General features: G+C 34.1%; 2 protein-coding genes across 2 annotated transcripts in view; both read left to right on the top strand.

Annotated features, from left to right (window-relative positions):
* Positions 1-223: 223 nt before the first annotated feature.
* Positions 224-20,179, top strand: LOC110455077. Its single transcript, XM_021505004.1, has 14 exons — positions 224-389; positions 9,258-9,400; positions 10,613-10,763; positions 13,174-13,316; positions 14,317-14,452; positions 14,863-14,964; positions 15,390-15,520; positions 15,787-15,872; positions 16,323-16,398; positions 16,635-16,700; positions 16,933-17,028; positions 18,745-18,903; positions 19,116-19,211; positions 20,090-20,179. Exons 1-14 carry the CDS (start codon positions 224-226, stop codon positions 20,177-20,179), a joined length of 1,641 nt encoding a protein of 546 aa, XP_021360679.1.
* Positions 6,109-21,284, top strand: part of LOC110455070 (uncharacterized protein YqhO-like) — a 59,238-nt gene continuing 44,062 nt past the window's right edge. Inside the window, exon 1 of the mRNA XM_021504989.1 lies at positions 6,109-6,169. The gene's annotated coding sequence lies outside the window, so the exon portion shown is untranslated. The remainder of the gene's footprint in view (positions 6,170-21,284) is intronic.

The following is a 21,284-nucleotide window of genomic DNA, read 5'->3' as shown; positions in this document are numbered from 1 at the left end:
CACATGTGATTCAGTCCAGATGGAAAGACAAAAATGTCATCAGTTGTTCAAAGTAGGTCAAAGAAGGCACGGATTTCTTATGGTGGGGTTGATGTTGTACCAGATTTGGATTCTAACCAATTGCAAAGAAAACAGCAAGAATTTATTGAGAACACATCAATGTTCCTGATCAGCAGCTAGCAGGTTTTGAGAGTTTTACAAGACAGCAATCTGCATCAAGAACATGGCAAAAAGATCACCTCATCGTATACTAGTCACCCCATCAGTTCGTGGATTGCTGTATGGGCCATTCAAGAGGAATGCACATACCAGGAAATGTCTGCAGGAAGAAAGGGTCGCTATTCAGGAATATGTGCTGAAGAAAGCGGAGCAAGGGGGCGAATACTCAGGTATTACCAATAGGATAGTTGTCAGTTCAAGACACAATTTTCTAGCCAGGGGTTGCTTGCAGATACCAAACTACCTTGGATTGATTTGTAGTTAGAACTGTAAATCTTTACCAGCTTCATATTGAACGTATCTATAGAGATGCTGATCTGTGGACAAGCCAAATGCTTCCTGAGTGGTCAGCATTTTACTCCAGTGTTTTGTTACCACAGTTACCATGTCCGCGCGTAGGCAAAAGTCCAGGAATACGAGAACCTGAGTTTGGGTAGGTTTGTGTTGGAAAGAACTACATGTAATTGTCTAACATAAACGTTTCTGTTTCCATATCAATTCCAATTGAGTATTCAATTTGAGTATCACTGTGATATTAGCGCTTTGTCAATTATTTTAAATCTTTCTTCAAGTTTGTGTACTAATTAAGTCTGTAGAGCTAGTTAGTATATGATAACATGTGTTGAGATACATATACACCAATCGCAATAGATAGAAAAACTGTATTTAGATTTGTGAACCGGTAAAAAGCTGAATGAAAGTTTATCTTGTGTTTGTATTTTGTATCGTTTCAGCATCAGGAGACGGCTCGTAGTTCTAGATCTAAAGCAAGAAGGAAGCTAAAGAAACATCAGGGAAAAGGGAAAAAATAAGAGACGACCAAAGTGATTGCCCCCGTAATCAACAGTACTTTCTGCTGTTGGAAAAAGGGTATTGCTAATATTTGCTATGCTGCATTTGATATATACGTTTTCAGTAACTAATGACTAAATGCGTGTTTTTATGACTAAATGGTGTTTTCTTTTTATTGATTTCAGCCTGTAAATTACAAGCCAGAATGAAACCTTTCTAATTAGAATATTTGGTGATTTCTAAATATTGTGATTTTTTAATTCTTCTGAAGACCAGAAGAGCTGATGCAATGTCTGTCTATCTGTCACTCTGAGACATGTGACCTTTACCATTATAGGCATGTTATGACAATTACTTGCAAATGAGAATGGTGGTTGGTCTTATGGAAACTTCAAAATTGTATCACCAGTAGAATGTCTGTTTCATCAGGAACTCTTGTTGGCCAAAATTACGTCTAGAAATTATGGTGAATACCAAGTGGTCACTATTGAATGAGCCACTTTTAATAAATTATGTGTTTCGATGTTTCATTTTTTCCAGAAGTGTGAGGTCCAAAGGTAAAATTGAATTCTTTGGTAGGCGTATATCTCACCTATGTATTACTGATGATTTGAGTGGGAAAACGTCAAGGTTCCAGGAAAATATGCTTTCAGTATTGTCTGGATCTGATGATGAACCCAATGCAGAATATGAGATTGTATATGATGGGGATGATGAGCCATATACTGTTGATAATTATGTCCCCCAAACATATTGTTTTTGCTCCGTTTCTTCTTCTTATAATTTTTTTTTCTTATTCTTATTTCTTCCAATTTCTTCCGACATTTTCCACATTCAACGAAACTTCACACGAGAGTTCGTGTATGACAGGCGGTGCGCAAGAGCATTTTCATTTTTCGATCGGTCATCCGACTGATTGGTCGAAATTTAGACATTGTCCGATTTCAATCAAATTTGGTATGTAGGTGAATCATGGGACAATGATTACTTCCGTAAGTAAGGTTTCACATTTCAACAAAATGACCGCCGTTTTTTCACTCTGATTGATAAATTTAAATACTGTCCGATTTGGATGGCTGCTGTGTTTGTTTTGTGATTAAGCAAAATAGCTGCCAATTCCTGGCCTCTGATTGGTCGAAATTTAGATATTGTTTGATTTAAAAAAAAGAAAGTATATAGGGGTATAAGGGGACTGCTAATAAAACCGCATATAATTTGTTACCATATCAACCACACGGATGCTTCTGATTGGTGGAAATTCAGATATTGTTCGATTTTGATGACAATTGGTACATGTATATATGGTATTAGGGGACTGCAAATTCAATCGCATAGGTATCGTTGCCATAGCAACCACACAGACACTTCTGATTGGTCGCAATTCAGAAATTGTGCGATGTCACTCAAATTTAGTATGTATATTGAAAGTGTATTATGGCATTGCGCACCTTTTCTGATGCATCTTTGCGAGGCAGTTTGGGGGATATCTGTAATCTGTAATTCCCCATTACAATTAGTATTTGTTTGTACAAAGGATACATAGACAACCATGTGAAATTTATAGATCTATAAAGTGCGATAATTTGTGTACAACGTTTTGAGCAAAGTTATTAACTTGTAATTTCAATTCGAAATGCGTGTTTCACTTTCATCTCACAGATAGTGATATGCATGACCTATTGTGTTTAACTTCTCTTTCAATGGGATTTACATCATTGACTTTACAGTCAGTGCGGAAAATACTGTTTACCTTGGTGAAAAAAATAACATCACATAGTGAAGTTTTCTTGCAGGTCTGTCACCGTATTTCCACAGCAAAGTAGGTTCAAAATTGTCAGTTCTGTCAATATATATCATAAGGTCCATTTTGGTATCGTAACTACAGTATAAGTTTCTCTTTTATTTATTGCAGAATCGGTATATGTTTATCCTCCCAGATGCATACATGTTTATCCTCCCAGTGAGCCACCCACATGTTCTTTTTCACTTGTATGAAGGAAATTACTGGAAACCTGAATACTGCTCATCTATATAGATGTTGGCAGTTGCTGTAACATTTTTCACCTTTCTCGAATATTGGATACTGACTGCTTTCAGGACTTGGCTTTTAAAGGTAAGTGAGATCTAATGAAATGACAATCATGTCATTCACTAAATATTCGGTCTCAATTCGGAAGACGATAGTTAGAAGTGTGTAAATCAACTTGGCAACGAATTGTAAATGGTAGACATCCTGGTGACGCTAAGGGAGATATTTCATATAATAATAGAATTAGAACTAGTTTAATTGATTATGATATAGTGGATGACATCGACTTCGATATTATCCGATTACTTAAGACGAGTTAATTTAGCCCTTTTTCAAACCATGCACGTGTATGTTTTTTCGTTATGTAGCGTTTATAATAGGATTATAGAGGATCACACACAAGGAAACATTACTCATGTTAATAGTCATATGCACAGAAAACGGAATGAGGGAAATAAAAAGATAATTTGTGAGGCATTACAGGAAAGTATTGATAGGTTATTGCAAACTTAATGTCACTCAGTATGACCAAGAAGGGATGAACATGTGTGTTAGGAATTTTACTTTTATGTTAAATGCACCATAATAATAGCAATATATTGTATCGAAACAAAAAGTAATACGTATACATGTAAGATAAAAAATCCAGAAGCTTGAATGCAAGCTAAAAAGAAGAATACAAATGTCAACAAGGAGATATGAAGAATTATGTGAGAAAGCACAATCCTCGACTTTTTTATATTATTATTATTAAAAATGTATACTTAAGACAGGGTGTTTCCCATCTTCATGGTCGATACAAAATATTGTACCTGTTTTAAAGAAAGGTGACATTAATAACATAGACAATTACCGCGGTATTACATCCTTGAGTTGTGTAGGTAAGCTTTTCACAACCGTGCTAAATGATAGGCTGGTAGCATTTGAAATGAAATGTAATAAAGTAACAGATGCCCAATTTGGGTTTAGAAAAAATCTACCCACTGTTGACGCTATTTTCGCTCTACAGACATTAATAAATCGTATTTAAAAATATAAAAAAACCTCTTTATTGTTGCTTTGTGGATAATACAAAGGCATTTGCTTTTGTAAATTATCAAAACCTGTGGTACAAATTGATTAGAGAAGGAATTCGCGGTAAAATGCTTAAAGTTATATGATCACAATGCTGTGTAGAATATGGAGGTACATTTTCCAATTATTTCGATTGTGATAATCACCTCTTTTATTTGCCCTCTATGCAAATGACCGTGAGATGCATTTTTAACTGGTAATTGTCCATCGATTGAAACACAAGATATTAATATGGTTTTGTTGATGTACGCTGATGATATGGTGGTCATAGCAGAAACCCCGGAAGGTTTGCGTTAAATGCTAGACTCCCTGTCAATTTATACGTATACATAAGATTTGACAGTAAATACCCCAGCAAACTAAATTGTTGTATTCCGAAATGTGGGCGAGTTGAAAGAGAACGAAATTTGGTGGTGCATGTATAAAGGCAAGAAATCAGAAGTAGTTGACACTTTTAATTATTTAGGAGTGCTACTTAATTTTAACGGGAAATTCAGAGTTACTCAAAAACAAATTGCTGACAAAGGGAGAAAGGCAAGCTTTGCAATTGTTAACGTTTGCAAAAATAATTATTTTAATATAGAAACGCAGTAAGCTGTGTTTGACACGTATGTAAATAGCGTACTTAGTTACGGGGCGGAAGTATGGGACTTCCATGCAGCACCGGATATAGAAAAGTTACATGATATTTTTTACAAGCGTATATTGGGGTTACATAGGAATGCAAGTAAGTATATGGTATATAATGAACTAGGAAGGTATCCTTTGAACATAGTTCGTAAATTTCGTACTTTTAAATATTGGAGAAAATTAAGAAATTCTGAAAACAGTAACAGTAATTATGCTACTCCGAGATGCGATGTAACAAGGATATATGGTTAAGTACGGTGAGGCAATAGTTGTACAGAATTGGTCTGAGTTATGTGTGGGAAGCCCCGAGTCTAAATAAAGATGTATTTTTATAAGTAAGAAACGCATTTGTGATATATTTAAACAAAAATGTCTTGAAAAAATGACATCCTCTGCAAAAGATGCACTGTATCAATATTTGTAGTTTTTGACTTCAGTTTTATTTGTCAAATCTATCAATGTCAATTATGTCAAATATCTTTGTAAAATAAGACTATCAGCACACAAATTAAATATTTATGTAGCAGGTATAATGTATCGAAAGAGGAAATAGATTGTGTACATTTTGTAAGATGAATGAGGTAGAAGATGAATTTCATTTAATTTTGAAATGTCCTTGTTAAACAGACATATAAGATATACAAGATATTATGTAAATCGTATACGCATATTTCAATTTATCCAACTGCTAAATAGTTATAGGTTATCAGAAATTAGAAACTTTGGTAAATATCTAGTGCATGCGAACAAGAAAATGTCTCAACCTCTTTAATTAGTGATTACTGTTCACTCTCCACTATTATAATGTACAAATATAATATCTAGTTATATAATGTTGCATGGATGCATATTGTATTGTACCGTATGTATGTTGTAACTGATAAGTCGGAAGACGTAAAGTAATGATAAACTTGAAAAAAATTATCAGGATGTTTTACGATCCAGCACTTACAGGTGGATATTAAGATTACCGGTTTATCTAAGATCTACTGCACATGGGTTCGGTTTTGTTTGATCTGTTTCTGATTTACAGTTGAAAAATACGTAACTCTACTTTAGAATAGTCTGTAATGAAATATATGTCATGATATATGTAGAAACTATTCAATTCTGTAGATGTTGCATAGATAAAAACAAACTGGGTAAAACAGTAACGTATGCGTGCTGAGGCGATCTTAATACACTGACTTTGTGTGGCTAGTTTTACTATCAGCATTGATTTAATCGCGCTGTTTGATGAAATGAACGCCTATTTTATCTCAACAATCGAACACAACACAATGTTTAAACGTTAGATTTCCATTACACATGTTCTATAGCGCATGCGCTGTTGTATAATATTTTTATCTGAAAAACCCAACGACAAAATTTATAAAAGGCACAGTGCACAGTACACGAGTGACGTGGTTTTCTAGTGAAGAAAACGTAAGTAATGGTGTTGAGTCGTGAAATGTCTATGATTTTACCTGATTTTACCTGACTTTATTTTACATGTTAACCGAAATTGTTGGATACGTTATGACGATTACATCATAAACTATATTATAAAATTATGTAGTATCTTTTGCGATAAATCACCAAGTCTGAGAGCGCCGACAATGTCTAAAATGCCAATTATTTTAGATAAATCTTTGCAAGTGTTGAACTTTTTCTGTTTTGCAAGGTCCTCTCTTTTTTTTCTTATTTTTCTACAAGGTAAATATGTTTTCCCCTTAAGCTGCGCTATCAAAGACTGATACACCAACTAATAAGATTTATCCTGTTCTGTGTCAATTTGACACAACAGGTGCCATTTCCGATGAACAAGACACGTCCGATGTACACAATTTGCCCTTAATCATTTGGGTTTGGAGTTATTAAAGTCATTATTTTTTATCTGGTTTGTTTTTTGACTCCTGTGGTTACTTTCTGTTCGTATGAAATTTGCTTTTTAACTTTGTGTATATTATATGTTAATTAAATAAAATGGCCAACATGAAAGAAGTCATAAAATGCATTGTTTATTACCAGAAATAAATACAGTTTAAACTAAAAGCAGTCAATCCATAATTAATAAATTGTTGAAAACATAAGTTGTTGCGAACATATCCTGCATCATTGTCACATTCAATCTCCTTAATATGGGAGGAAAGCCCCAATAAATTGAACAAGAAAAGATTATGCATGTGTTCGAGGAAAGTGTATCTGAATGATGTAGATGTATCAATTATATGTTTTCATTTTGAACGATTTATGAATGGTCAACAACTCCTGATTCATATTTACATTTCAATAAATAAGCATTTTACTCACAGTTGTTCATATTGTAACAAACAAACCATATTGTAGTATGTAAGGTGTTAGAGGTTTCCTAATAAGAGATCATTGGTTATCATGTAAATCCAACTCGAGTTAATTAATTTTCGATTTGTATAATGACTCGAGGTTCACCGAGTGTATTTAAAAATTTGCTGGGTAAATGCAAAACGAACGTTTTCTTTTCTTTAATCAACTAAGAAAGGATACAATTTTACCCGGTTTGGGGTTTATATCCAATCATATGGCACGTGTTAAATGTTATCTGGATAAACGTTACATAATACAGTGTTATATATATCACTCATACTTAACGTCAGGTACCAGGGACCGTACTTCATGGGATAGTTAGATTGTGTAATTTTAACTATGTTTTTTCTTTTCTTTTGAACAACTTAAAAGGATAAACTGTCTCGGGTGCACTAATATATGGGGATTACCATACCTGTGATAATGCAGTCACTTTTTCACGTGTCAATCGGAATTTATAACACCATATTCAAAGTTATTTATAACCATTTACCTTTCCCTTTCTCTTTGTCATTTGAGAGCAGAGCTATTTACCAGGTCTATTCACCATGGACTACATTAACTATTCTTTGTAGAACGCTAGGATTGATTTATTCTTTTCAGTATTACTCATCAATTTTGCATGAAAACCTCTTAATATGTGTATTTAAAATACCTCATTTCAAAAACTCTCCTCCTTTAATGCATTATTATTTCGTACCTGAACAACATCCATATTAATATTTACACTGACAACTATTCTTTCCCTAAAAGTAAGTGTGACCTGCTATTAGGTTTTACGTTTTACTTTGCGTACCTACGAAAGTAATCCAACTGGAAATGAACAAGGATGGAAACATAGATAACAGCAGAAGTAAGGTACATCTCTTAAATCTCTTAAACTACAGTTAACATTGAATGCATTTCAGTTTAACCTGTATAATAATTTGAAGGCAAACAAGAGGGAAACGTCTTGGGAAAACGAAAACTCTCTCTCTCTCTCTCTCTCTCTCTCTAGCCATGTCCTTAAGTTTCACATTCAAATATATCAACGATGTGTTGTCTTTTATTAACAACAAAGAATCATTGACCACATCGGTCATATATACGATCTTGAAATCAGGGACACCGCAGACTCTTCAACTTTAGCCGCTTTTCTCTATCTTTATTTACAACATGGCAACATGGCTTACTACTAAACTGTAAGATAAGCGGGGCGATTTCGACTTTCCGATCATGAACTTTCCCTCTCTTGATAGCAACATCCCTACCGTCCCCTGCCTTCGTTGTTTACTTAGCGCATTTGATTCGGTACTCAGGAACTGCTCCGAACATCATGACTCCTACGATAGATGTCGTTTACAAAGATGCAGATTGATGAAAACTTTGGACAAGCTTCTACTTTTCAAGGGTATCCATATACATATTTCCTTTGTTGATATTTTACAACAGCTTTGTGGATTTTGAGTTAGAATCGTGGTTTTGTTGACTCTTTAGTATGTCTTTTTTCCCACATCATTTCCATTCTTCTTTGTTTTTGTTTAGTTTCGTAGAACTGCAGGACATGGGGAATAAAGTTAGCCATCAAGTATTCGAACCTGACGCAGATCTGGATGAATGTAAAGTATTTTTTTAATTACAGAGAAAATGTTTTTGTTGTATGTGCAGCTGAAATTTTCTTCTTGTGCAAAACATCATCTCGATAGTATGTGTGACATATAAGTTAGAATATACAACTTATTGTAAACATTAAATTTATCATTAGAAATATGTAGCGCTATATCTCAGGTAGATACGTTTTAAATATGATTTTATTAACGAATGTGCTTAAGTGTTGCTTTTATACATCAATGAAACAAGATTGCATCTGTATCTACTTTGTCCATATATATATATATATATATAGTAGATAATAAATAAATAAGTCCTTGCGAAGGAAAATATAGAATAAAAACAATTTTTTCAGATCGTCCGCCACACATCATTTTTCAGATCGTCCGATCGTGTGATCGCGGACGATCTGAAAAATTTGTTTTTATTCTATATATATATATATATATATGTTTGGAAAGATAAATACATATAACAAGATTTTGTGTATATCAAAGCATATTTCCATGTTTAAATTTGAACTTAAACAACACATTTAATATTAAAAGATTTGTTAAATAAGCAGTAAAAAATCTTCCTCAATCATATATGTTTATAGTTGATGTTTTACCACCGGAGCCCCCTACAGAGTTAGAACTACAAGCTAGACAAATCCTCCCAGCCGAGCATGATTATCCATTTGAAAATATTGTATTTGAAGGAGGCGGAAGCAAGGGGATGGCCTACTGTGGTGCGGTTCGGGTACGTTTTATGAAGTTATGCATGACTTATATATATAATACACAATCCTGTTATCATTTGTTCCATTTTCTCAACTTCAACAACTAAACAAGTTTGTCAAACCTTTTCCAGTTTTGTCATTTAAATTTATTTAATGCTACTAGCCGATTTCACAATATTTGAGATAAAAAAAACTGAAGCTAGTTTATCTTCTGATGTATGTTCACATATCCTGTGATAGCACATATAAGATACCTTCTTTGCAATATGTGTATGACATCTTTTGAAATTCCATTAGATATTTCCATGTGGCTCGGTGGAATGTGACGTCTTGACGTGCTACTTTATGCCAACTTTATTTCGAATTAGCTTATGTTCAAATTCAGTTCTTATATCCATTAATACTTAAGGACTTCCACATCGTGTACAATCACCGTTCTTTTACGGTGTGATTTGATTTGTGTTGTCTAGATCATTTCGACCCGAATGTAAGGGTCACTCATTGCTGATAACCTTCTTTTTTATCGTAAATCTGATAAATCAGTGACGACGAATTTGAAGAAGGTAGTAACAACCGATACCATTAGAAATTTTTGCAAGGACAATATTTAAAGTAAGCAAATTTATTACACACTGGAAAAATAGATATTTGACCTCGAACATGCTGATAAGAAATCGATTATGTCGAACTTGTATGCATATACTCAGTTTTTTTAGTATGACGATTTTATAGCACTGTTTTCCGGAAAAGATTGTTTGTTTTATTGCATTTTCTTTATCTTTTATTAATGTCAATTTATTACCTACTTATCTTAATAAATTAACCTCAGAAAATTGAACTAAGCAATGACGTTATATTGAGGGTATATTGGTAACAGTGTACAGTGGCCATATGTGATATTTTTGTACAATGAATTACCCATGTAATATTACATGTATCAAAATAAAAAAAAAACAGCACTAAAATTGGCATAAACATGATGAAGTGGACTATGTGGGCTTCATATTTAAAAAAAAAACGAATTTGGTTTGAGACTACATTTTTGGCCATTTACAAATCTGTGTCTACAAAACAAAAGCTAGCTTTTCATGTAGTCTATTTTTGTAAATATTGACAACAATACCAACGGTCTTTACGACGGTATTCTATATAATGGTGCCATCCAGTTATACACCTGTATGCGATTTTCTACTACAGTGATGTCATACATATTTCATAATTTCTACTTTCAGGCACTTGAAAATATAGGTTTGTTTCCACAAATCAAACGCTTTGCTGGCACCAGTGCCGGTGCTATCACTGCCGCCTTGCTCTCAGCCGGATACAATTCACATGACATCGAAACATTCATGAAGAAAGACCTCTCCAAAAATTTCATGCTCGGTCTGTAATAGTATACTTAACGGAAGGTTTAACTTAAGGTAGACTGTATTCTGATAATATTTAACGAAATTTGTTTCAAGTACAACATTCTATCTTTTATCAACAGGCTAAGATTCACCATGATGTTCCTGCTGTTTTCTTTTATCCTTGATTCAAGACTGTATCGATCACTGACGCTTTGGTATCTAAACTCGTTTTACTTGTACAGCGTGAGAAGCTTCGGAAATTCTGTACGTTTAGGGTACTTAACCATTACATACACCCTTTTTAACTACTTTACTGGTACACACTCTTTTGTTGTTGTTGGATAGACCTATTGCATACTTGTTAGTGATAAAACAACCCTCTGTTGAGCAGCCACTTTTCATGTGGATACTCTACCTGACTGTTACATCTCGTTTTTGGTGGATAATCTACCTGACTGTTACATCTCCTTTTTGATGGATACTCTACCTGACTGTTACATACATTTCCTTTTTGGTGGATACTCTACCTGACTGTTACATACTATTCCTTTTTGGTGGATACTCTACCTTGCTGTTACATACGTCTCCTTTTTGTGGATAGACTGCTGGAAGTTAACGCACATCTCCTTCTTGTGGATAGACTGCCGGAATGTAACATACATTTCCCTTTTGTTGATAGACTGCCGGAATGTAACATACATTTCCCTTTTGTGGATAGACTGCCGGAATGTGACATACATTTCCATTTTGTGGATAGACTGCCGGAATGTAACATACATTTCCCTTTTGTGGATAGACTGCCGGAATGTGACATACATTTCCATTTTGTGGATAGACTGCCGGAATGTAACATACATTTCCCTTTTGTGGATAGACTGCCGGAATGTGACATACATTTCCATTTTGTGGATAGACTGCCGGAATGTAACATACATTTCCCTTTTGTGGATAGACTGCCGGAATGTGACATACATTTCCATTTTGTGGATAGACTGCCGGAATGTAACATACATTTCCCTTTTGTGGATAGACTGCCGGAATGTGACATACATTTCCATTTTGTGGATAGACTGCCGGAATGTAACATACATTTCCCTTTTGTGGATAGACTGCCGGAATGTTTCATGCATATACTACTTTACTTTTACATAAACGTTTGTGTTGGTATGTTATTTTTCTACTTCATACATCTTCTTTTGTTTGACGGACAATTTGAAATTAACAAACATTTCCTTTGGCAAATTGACTACTTGACTTTTTTGAACGCCTCCTTTTTTGGCATACTGGTTTGTTAGATAAATCGTCCATTTTTAATAGCATATCTCTTTTTTTCATTTTCTTGTTAAATGGACTTTTCAAAGCTTAAACAATCACAAACCATATAAAGGCAGCTACACCATATAATAGGAATCAGCAAATAATGATTTAAAAAATATTTTTAAGTCCTTAATAATCAATAATCAAAATATTTAAATGATAAGCATATTATTTGAACTTCCTGGTAGTCAATGCGAACCTGACAATGGATGTTTACTCAATACATTATTATTATTATTATTATTATTATTATTATATATAACATCTGATCAGTATATTTTTTTAACACGCTGCTCACCCAGAATCAAACAAGCGTCATGGTTCTTAAGTATCGAGTATAACTGACATGTGAATCAGTAAACTCTTAACCAAAACATATATGTAAAACCCCCATAAATTAACATAACGTGGTCTGTACACGACAATCGTTTTCAAATTGACTGTCTATGTTTATGTGGCTATTTCGATAAACTCAAACACGGGTCTTGTCGGTCTTAAGTGTTGTTTGACATGTCAAAGATTAACGATCAATAGTACAAAGCATACTTGTCGCCATGCTTATTATTACATAATTGGTACACCCTCCTTAGCCTGACTGCTAACGCCAGTGTACCCAATGTATCCAGCTGAATATTAATTTATTATATACCGTAGTAATTTCATTTTTCATAAACAAATACCGTCAACATTTTTTTCTCTGTTACCAGTGGATAGCTCAGCAAAGAGGTTCTTTAAAGAGAACGTAAAATGTTATCAGGATAACGTAGGTTCTTGAACAGGCGTATCTGCACCCTGAAAGGGACACTTTGGTAGTTTATTAATACTGAGGGTTTAATGATCACAATTAGCAGAAAGAAGCTTCTGAATTGATTTCGTCTTCAAACTACATCGGATTTGAAAAAATGTTTCCTCAAAATTATATTCAAATAAAAAGCCTGGCACGTAAAAGAAATTCTTAATTCTAAACTTTAACTGTCTTTGCAACAAAAACAAGCAATAAATAAAGCCGATATATAGTGTAATCGATATAAAGTTTCATGTAGTGAAAACTATTTCCCACCAGTGTCACATTTTGGGTACTCTCCCTTTTTTAATTTATTCCATAAATGTTGATCGTTTGTTTACAGATGGCTCATTTCTTTGGAGATTGTTCACATGCTTACCGAGGTTTATATTTGGTTACGGATTAAGTCCTGCCGCTCAATTCAACGAGTGGCTTGGTGATAAGCTACGCAATAAAACTGGCAGTGCTGATGTCACTTTCGAGCAGGTATACAGTTTATTTTAATTGAATATCACAACCTGTAAAACCACTGTTGTTTTGTTGTGTATCGAAAGCCTATATACATTTTTGTAAGTGTTTGTGTGGTTAATAATAATAATAATACTGGACGCAGGCGTGCCTATATATCGAGATCACAAAGTTTAACATCAGTTTATATGATGATGTCCCGAATATGAATAAATTCATTGTTATCTATCTCGTGGTTTAAAAAGCATGCAGGTTGTCCCAAGTGTTGATCCAATCGGGATTCAAATGTTTTGACTGTTGGTGACGTAACCACGGCATCTGGAAGGGAGTTCAAATGATTAACAATACGCTCACTGAAAGAATATTTAAGTCAAGTTTAGTCTATTCCTTCGTTTTATTAGTGTCATTCTTTTGTTACTTTTTGGAATTAAAAACCCTTCTGTGACAACTCGATCATATCCTCCATGTGTTAATTTATATACTTGGATCATATCTCCTCTCAACCTTCTATGTTGGGGGTTTTTGTAAACCCGTCTCGTTTACATACATTATTTTACAAAGGTGTCAGTCCCTTTCATTTAATATTTGCTCGCTTTTAAACAAATAGTCCCTCTAATTCTATCTGATTCTCTTTACAAATTTTCCTTTGTGAATGTTTTAATACAATGATATTTAGTTATACATGTTTATCAGACAAACTTGATGATTATCTTAAAGTTGACCTCCTTGTTCACACTTCATCATTCTGATATTCGGGTCTTTGGCCTTGCACGAAGGCACATTCATGGACGTGCTTAAACATTTCAAATTAACATTCGGTTATAGCTTATTTGATTGTATAAGATAGCTTTTAAATCGAAAGGCTTTACTACGACCATGTTCAGTTGTGTGTTTGATATTCTCCATTATGATAGTTTTGTGATTTTTTGGGGATTATTTATTTTGCTTCAAAATACTCTAATAATGATAGAAGTAACTTTATGTATAAAGTATACATGTTCTTCGTCATCTGCTTTAGCTTTACGACAGGACCGGTAAAGAACTTTGCGTTGTTGTCACTAACGTCAACAACATGTCTGAGGAGTATTGCCATCCTAAAACCACACCAGATATGCCCGTTAGACTCGCTGTACGCATGTCCATGTCAATTCCAGGTATTGATTCACATTATCACAAAATAGTCAATACTTCTGAATATCTGAATAATGTTTTGATATTTTGGTATAAAGGGTCGAACAAATGTTGTTATTCTAATTGCGTAATTTTGTGTTATTTAAGACTAATTTTGTTTATACAATACATGCTGATATTGCTATGACTAACATATACTACTGTATACCGTGACACTCTCGTTCGGTGAACGCCCGTACAGATATTATTTCTAATCAACCGGTGTAAATTTTTTCCCTTCACAATGGAACAAATGTAATGTATGATGCATAGTAGCACTAGCCATAGAAAAGGATAATGTATAAAGGCCTGGTGAAATTCGGTTGATCATTTTTGCCGTGATTAGGTGACAGTTTTTCACACTTAAATGAATTGCCTTGATATTATTCTACAGGCATGTTCCAAGTCGTAAAGTACAACCACAATGCACGTGCATCATCCAACATGTATGTTGACGGAGGAATTCTGTGTAACTTCCCAATCCACTGCTTCGATGGTAAGTAACAATACCGATCTATATCGACCATGATGTAAAACAAAATCAATTGTTCACACGAGTTCTATATGTTTAAAAACTTAGCAGGTGTCTAACATCTTAATGTAATAAAAACGTATAAAATGTATCAAACAAGTAACAAACTAGATACAAAACGAAAACAAAAGATTGTGAGGACACACCAAAACAAAACAGATACCAACATTAATGTCTACCAGATCGTAGGCGTCACTATGTGCCCCAAAAGGTTAAATATTTTCTGCAACACATTTGGTCAAAATGCCGTTTTAATTGATGACCATTGAGGCAGGTCTTTGTGGGCTGGAGAATACTCAAAATTATGCATTAGCTCGTTTTATTTTACGTAGTAAGAATATCACATTGACAATATGTACCATCATAAATAAACCCATATTTATCTACAGGTTGGTGGCTGTCTATGAAGCCAAAGGATGCTTTTATCCGCAGATTATATAATCTTAAGGAACTTCCTATTGTCATGAGTAAAACACACAGATTTGGGGAACGGTCGGACAAAACCCTTGGGTTTCTTGTGGTAAGCATGGCGTTATTATAACATTTAGAAATAACTGTTAATAAAGTAGCCTTTGAATTACCTACCATAGGAATAGTAATTTATTTTTGGCACATGAAAACATTTAACATTAGGTCACACGCTGTTCTAAATTGGTCGGTTATCCATCGACAACTTAACGCTATTCAATAATAACCAGCTGGTTCATGTATCACATCTAACGTAATTTCAACAATCAAAGAAAATATGTCTTTACAGCGTGTCATTGATCTCATTTTATATTTAAGTATTCAGAAGCTGAAGCTGACAACTTCAAGTTCTATCTGGAGAAGCGATCGCCAGTACTTGCTCGGTCTAACTCTTCACTTAACAGGTAAGATCCATGTAAAATTGCTTTCGTATGTAGATTTTATGTCAGTTATAAGTTATTCAGAACTCGAAATGTATTCATAGAACCATCTTCTCTTCTGTGTGTAAATGTTGTTGCATAGCATATTGGTAGAAATGACAGATAAAATCTTCATTAGAGCAAATTCGTGTTTTTGTGTACGATTCATTCATAATCTTTCCAGCTCACATTAATGAATATTAACAGATACTATGAGAACATTATCAGTGTAGGTTTGTAGATAAATAAGCACTTATTTAATCTGAAACAACAAATTTTCGTTTGAATATAATGTATCAAATTATACATTTTGATTTTCGGTTTTAAGGGTAAACTATTATATACATATTACAACAAATTAATGATAACTTTGAAAGTTATTAATCTTTATGTATTATTTTAATGGTAGTAAAATCCAAATGTTACGTTAAATAGGAGGCGAAAAACACAATTTCTTGAGCAGGCCAGGGAACGAAAACGTATCGCTGATGCTGTCAATCGCTTCCTTCCGGTAGGATATGATACTGATATTATATTTCAATTATAAGAGCTACATGTATAAAGAACATATGTTTGAGTTTTTCAGATTAAATGCATAAACAGTTCCTTCATGAATGTTGCTAGTTCAATCACGCGACACCTGCTGGATACTTTTAATTAATTTCACACTGCGAAATAATCACTGAATAATGATGTCAAAGTAATTATTGAATTATCATAACTATCTGCATTTTTTTAATTATTAAGCTTGTAGATGAATATGACAAAAACCACGACGGAAAGGTCAATTACCAAGAATTTCAGCAGGTCTACGTAAGTAGATATACAGGTCCATGTTTAAGATTTAATTTTCCTGAAACCAATAAGGCTTGTAACGTTTGTATGTACATTGTAGACGTATGCTATTTGATTTATTTGGTGATTCACTATCAGCAATGTTCACTTGGTAGTCGATTTATTTTGTTAGCATTCGTCATTGTATTACAAACTGCACTGTTGAATAGAAGGCAATTTGACATAAGTGAAAACTTACTTATATGAACAGGATCACTTTCCTGACGAGGACAAGCACATTCTGTTTGGTAACCATGCTGGGTCAAAGGCTTTGTTTGAAACGCTAGATGAAAACAGTGATGGACAGGTAGTATTTTTATTTATATTTTTTTAATTATTCATCAGTTTGTCTATTGTGTCCATGACATGAGTAACTTCCATCTTCTTCAAAGGCATTTTACAACTCTCCTTATACCATATATATCATTGATTGTTCACCAGTTTGCTCTGTATTAGAGCGTCGGTGACCTACTTTATTTTCGCGGATGTGATTAGAAGACTCTTATAACAGGTTTAGCATGAGGTTGTAAACTCAAACCTGCTTATAACAGTTATGAAATCTGAAAAAATAAATCCATCTGTTTTACTGCGATAGACAAATGCCTTTTTAGTATTACCGAAAGTGAAATTAACAAGATTGTTTGTCACAGGAGAAATTTCAACGCACTTTTGCTGAAAACAAGAAGCATAATGACAGATAGCAAATGTTGAATACACATGTACATTTTAGATTACCTTCAGCCTCATCCATAACAATGGTTTGCCTTCTGTTTTTGTTTTTGTTTTTGTTGAGCTTTCAGTTTGTTGTTTTGTCAGTTTCTATTGTTTTCTTTTGTGCATGAACTCTGTGGTATACCATTCTTTGCTTTTTCTAGTTTACGTATTATCATAGTGTGGTTAATGATCCAACATGTTGATTACTCTAAGTGAAGAGTTACAATCAAATATGATTATTTGACCACCTGTATTTAAATGTCATTTGCACTAAGAGACCGTTTTTAATGTTCCGCTTTGAAGTATTTTTTTTATTGTGAACAGAACCTGTATTTAGAGACCACTGTGTTGTGAAATATTTTGAACATCCCGTGGATGGTTCCTTAATAAAACTTTGGCTGTATTATATTCATAAGTACATGCTCAAGTGTTTTTCAAAATTAATTATAAAAATATTATGCTATCCTAGTGATATTTGTAATGTTATTTATCTTAAACCAACATCAAAAGAGATAGTATTGTCAAAGCTTACCTTTAAAGATTACATGACTCTTCAAATAAGCCTTTTGTTGAAACTGGCTTTATCAACCAAGTGCCGTAAGCCAGCGGGAAGTAAGAGATGATAGATTATTTCAGCAATAACCCTTTGCCTTGTCAGAAGTCCTGAAACTCGGAAAAGACACCAATATGTTGCTGATGTGCTTATTAATTAATTAGTGTCCCGCATCGGAGATGATCTCCGAATACAAAAGAGTATTTTTTAAAATTCCACACGGTAATACACTGTGATATGTCGATGAGCCATTGGGGTTTAAACTTTCTAAGTTCAAGATCAACGTCAAAGTCAGCATTACTAGAATATAGCGGGGGATTCGCGAAGGGGTTTACAAGTTTTTAAGGTCAGGTCACCTTTGCTAAAACATAGCAGGGCGAGACACATGGCGCGACCGAAGTCGACCTGCAAAGTGTCTATTTTTTCAAACAGTATTGTTCAGTAGTGAAAAAACAAAACGCCAACATGCACACACCTTTATTTTTATGATTTTTCGATTGACATAATGATCGAAAGAAATGCATTATGTGCCGTTTTTTCCATCAGATGCTTTGGTCTGATTGCATTGCTGCGGAATGGACTGTTTATAAAGTGGTAAATCATGACGTGTTAGTAAATGTAATCAATAACCCCCCCCCCCCCATATATCTAGTTCAGCTGTGCTGATATTTAGACGAATGTATTTAACGTGATTAAACCCACTCAGTTAAACTTATAAATATATCATCACTACAACCAACTCTTAAATGTTACTAGGTGAGGTTCCAGGAAATAATGCGCTACGTAGAGCGGAAAGGACTGGATGTGAACCAGAAATACCTGGGATACAAACGACAGGATGTTACAAGCCTTACATCCTACGCCCTTACTGTATTTGATACCATGCTCCTAAACCTCAAACGACTGTACATGGAGGTACTTTGTTTCCTTTTCAAACATTTTGTAAATGTTTTCCCCCCTCTCATTTTTGACTGAAAAGTATGTGGCGGTACAATTGCTATTTCAAAACAGAAGATGCTGTGTAATTCCTTTGAATTGTATTGTTGTTTTGGACCGAAGCATGTTCGAGGAACTAGTGTAAGAGAGTGAACCTAATTACCCATATCTTTTTTTACGTTTTATAACAGCATGATGACCTTGAGCGTTCTGTTGGTATAAATACGGGGCATATTGAAACAGCAGACTTCGACCTTGAGGATGAGGACATTGCTTTCATGCTGGAGGTACGTGTCCTTCAATACAATTATATACACTTTATATAACAACGTTACACTTATTCTAATAGAAATGTTTTTAAATTATTCACGTTTTATATATTCCTTCCTACGTTTGATAAAATCTTATGTGATGAAAAGTGTTCGAATACAAAAACAACACAGGGTTTTGAGAGACAATGGAAATTCTTAAGGTCGCCATCGTGATAGCATTGGTATACATTTTATATCCTTGTCTGATAAAATACCAATGTTCTTGATTGTGTCCATCAATTTGCCTTGTTTCCTCGTTGTCATCAAACGTTCTGCTTTACTGTCGGTTATACAAATGTGCTACGGTTCCCGCTTTGAGAAAGGATTTATTTTGATGACTGGACCTATATTTTTGTAGTTGGTGTCGTCGATGAAGCAAAAAGACGCCTCCCTTTATGGAACGCCTTATATTTATTCTTTGTTAATATTTTCTTTGTTCGTTTTTCGCCCTACATTTAACGATGCTGTGTTAAAACACATGGCGATCCGATTTTCCCTTGCTGCTTTTAAATTTTTTATTCCTTTAACAGGAGGGACATATTTAATATATATGTAAAAAATGTAACCATGTCCATAACATATTATTAAATTTTATTACAACAGCATAACAAAATATTATTTCAAAAGTAAAAAAAACCTGTCCTTGATGTCAATTATGTTCAATTAAATGTATGACATATCGTCAAGGATAACTGACAAAGATTGGAGGACTTACTTACAATGAGGATATTTATACTTTAATGTATATCACTTGTATGTTATTCATAGCGTCATATACTCACATTAAATGTGTTTGAATCTTGATGTTAATACTGTTTGATGAATACAGCGTGAATACATTTTTCGTATTTCAGCAAGGAAAAAACACTACAATTGATTTCCTTAAAATGTATGCGGCGAAGAGGAATGCGAAGTTGGCTGAATCCTCTGGAGAAAGAAACTAGAGCTCGTGAATTCGTCATATGATTACTCAGTCCAATCAGGTGACAGACATTACATTGGACACGGAGCCACGACACTGTAAATTAACGATAAATATTGTACATAAAACAAAAATGGGTAAAATCCTGTTTCTAAACAATAGTTGGTACTAAACAATAGTTGGTAAGTATGGATTGTTAAAAGATTCATGTAGCACAACCAAAAAGTGTTTACATGTGACGTTTCGATGACTAGTCAAAATGTACTCTGTTAAATTCATTAGACAATAAAACAAAGCGTAGCTGAATCGAGTCATTTCGGTGCATATATAACAACTACATTTAATTCCACAGCGTAGCCGAATCGACATCGATTTGTGGACAACTCATACATAATATCCAAGTTTGAGTACATACGTTTCATTTGTCATTTGTCTGATGAAAGTGACAGAGTAGATACCGTACAAGTCATTGAAACGTCACATATGAACACCTTTTTGTTGTGCTACATGAGTCTTTTCACAATCGGTAAAATCCTATGTACAGTATTAGTTTGTTACGAAAAAAATCAGTAACACGTGTTAATGTCTCTTCCCTAGACATGTTTACCCCGCGAGGTTGTTTTAAGGGGTACTAGCTCAGAGCTACTTGGCTAAGACGTATAAGGGTTGTTTGGTTTCTTCTTGATCCTCATTTTTATGTAAATGTTGTGGACGGAACTGTGGTAGGTAACTACTGGTGACTGTAGAGTAGAGCGATCATCACTAATTCGAAAATTCAGGGTCCAAATTCCAGACTTGTCATTTTTTCACTTACATATTTACAATCCTGCTCCATATTGTAAAACATAATTGTTGTTTTTATTGATTTTCATATTTTTTATAATTAATTTCAACCCTGGAATATTCCGCAACTGGGTTCTTGTCGGATACTTAACGCTATAATAGTCAGGCTTAACAAAAATCTCGCCAGTGCATAGATATTTATCTTGGCAGTGGTGCAGTGATCTTGAACCATTCTCTTTCAAAGCGATTATAATTTGGGCAAACGTAGGACGACCATATCATAAACTGGTTTAAGAATATTGAATATTCCTTTTAATCTGGTGTAAATCGTTTATACTCAATGG

Source organism: Mizuhopecten yessoensis, unplaced genomic scaffold (genome assembly GCF_002113885.1).
Source record: "Mizuhopecten yessoensis strain PY_sf001 unplaced genomic scaffold, ASM211388v2 scaffold8131, whole genome shotgun sequence".
NCBI lineage: Eukaryota > Metazoa > Mollusca > Bivalvia > Pectinida > Pectinidae > Mizuhopecten > Mizuhopecten yessoensis.
Note: the sequence above shows the minus strand (reverse complement) of the source record. Positions and strands in the feature narration are given on the sequence as shown.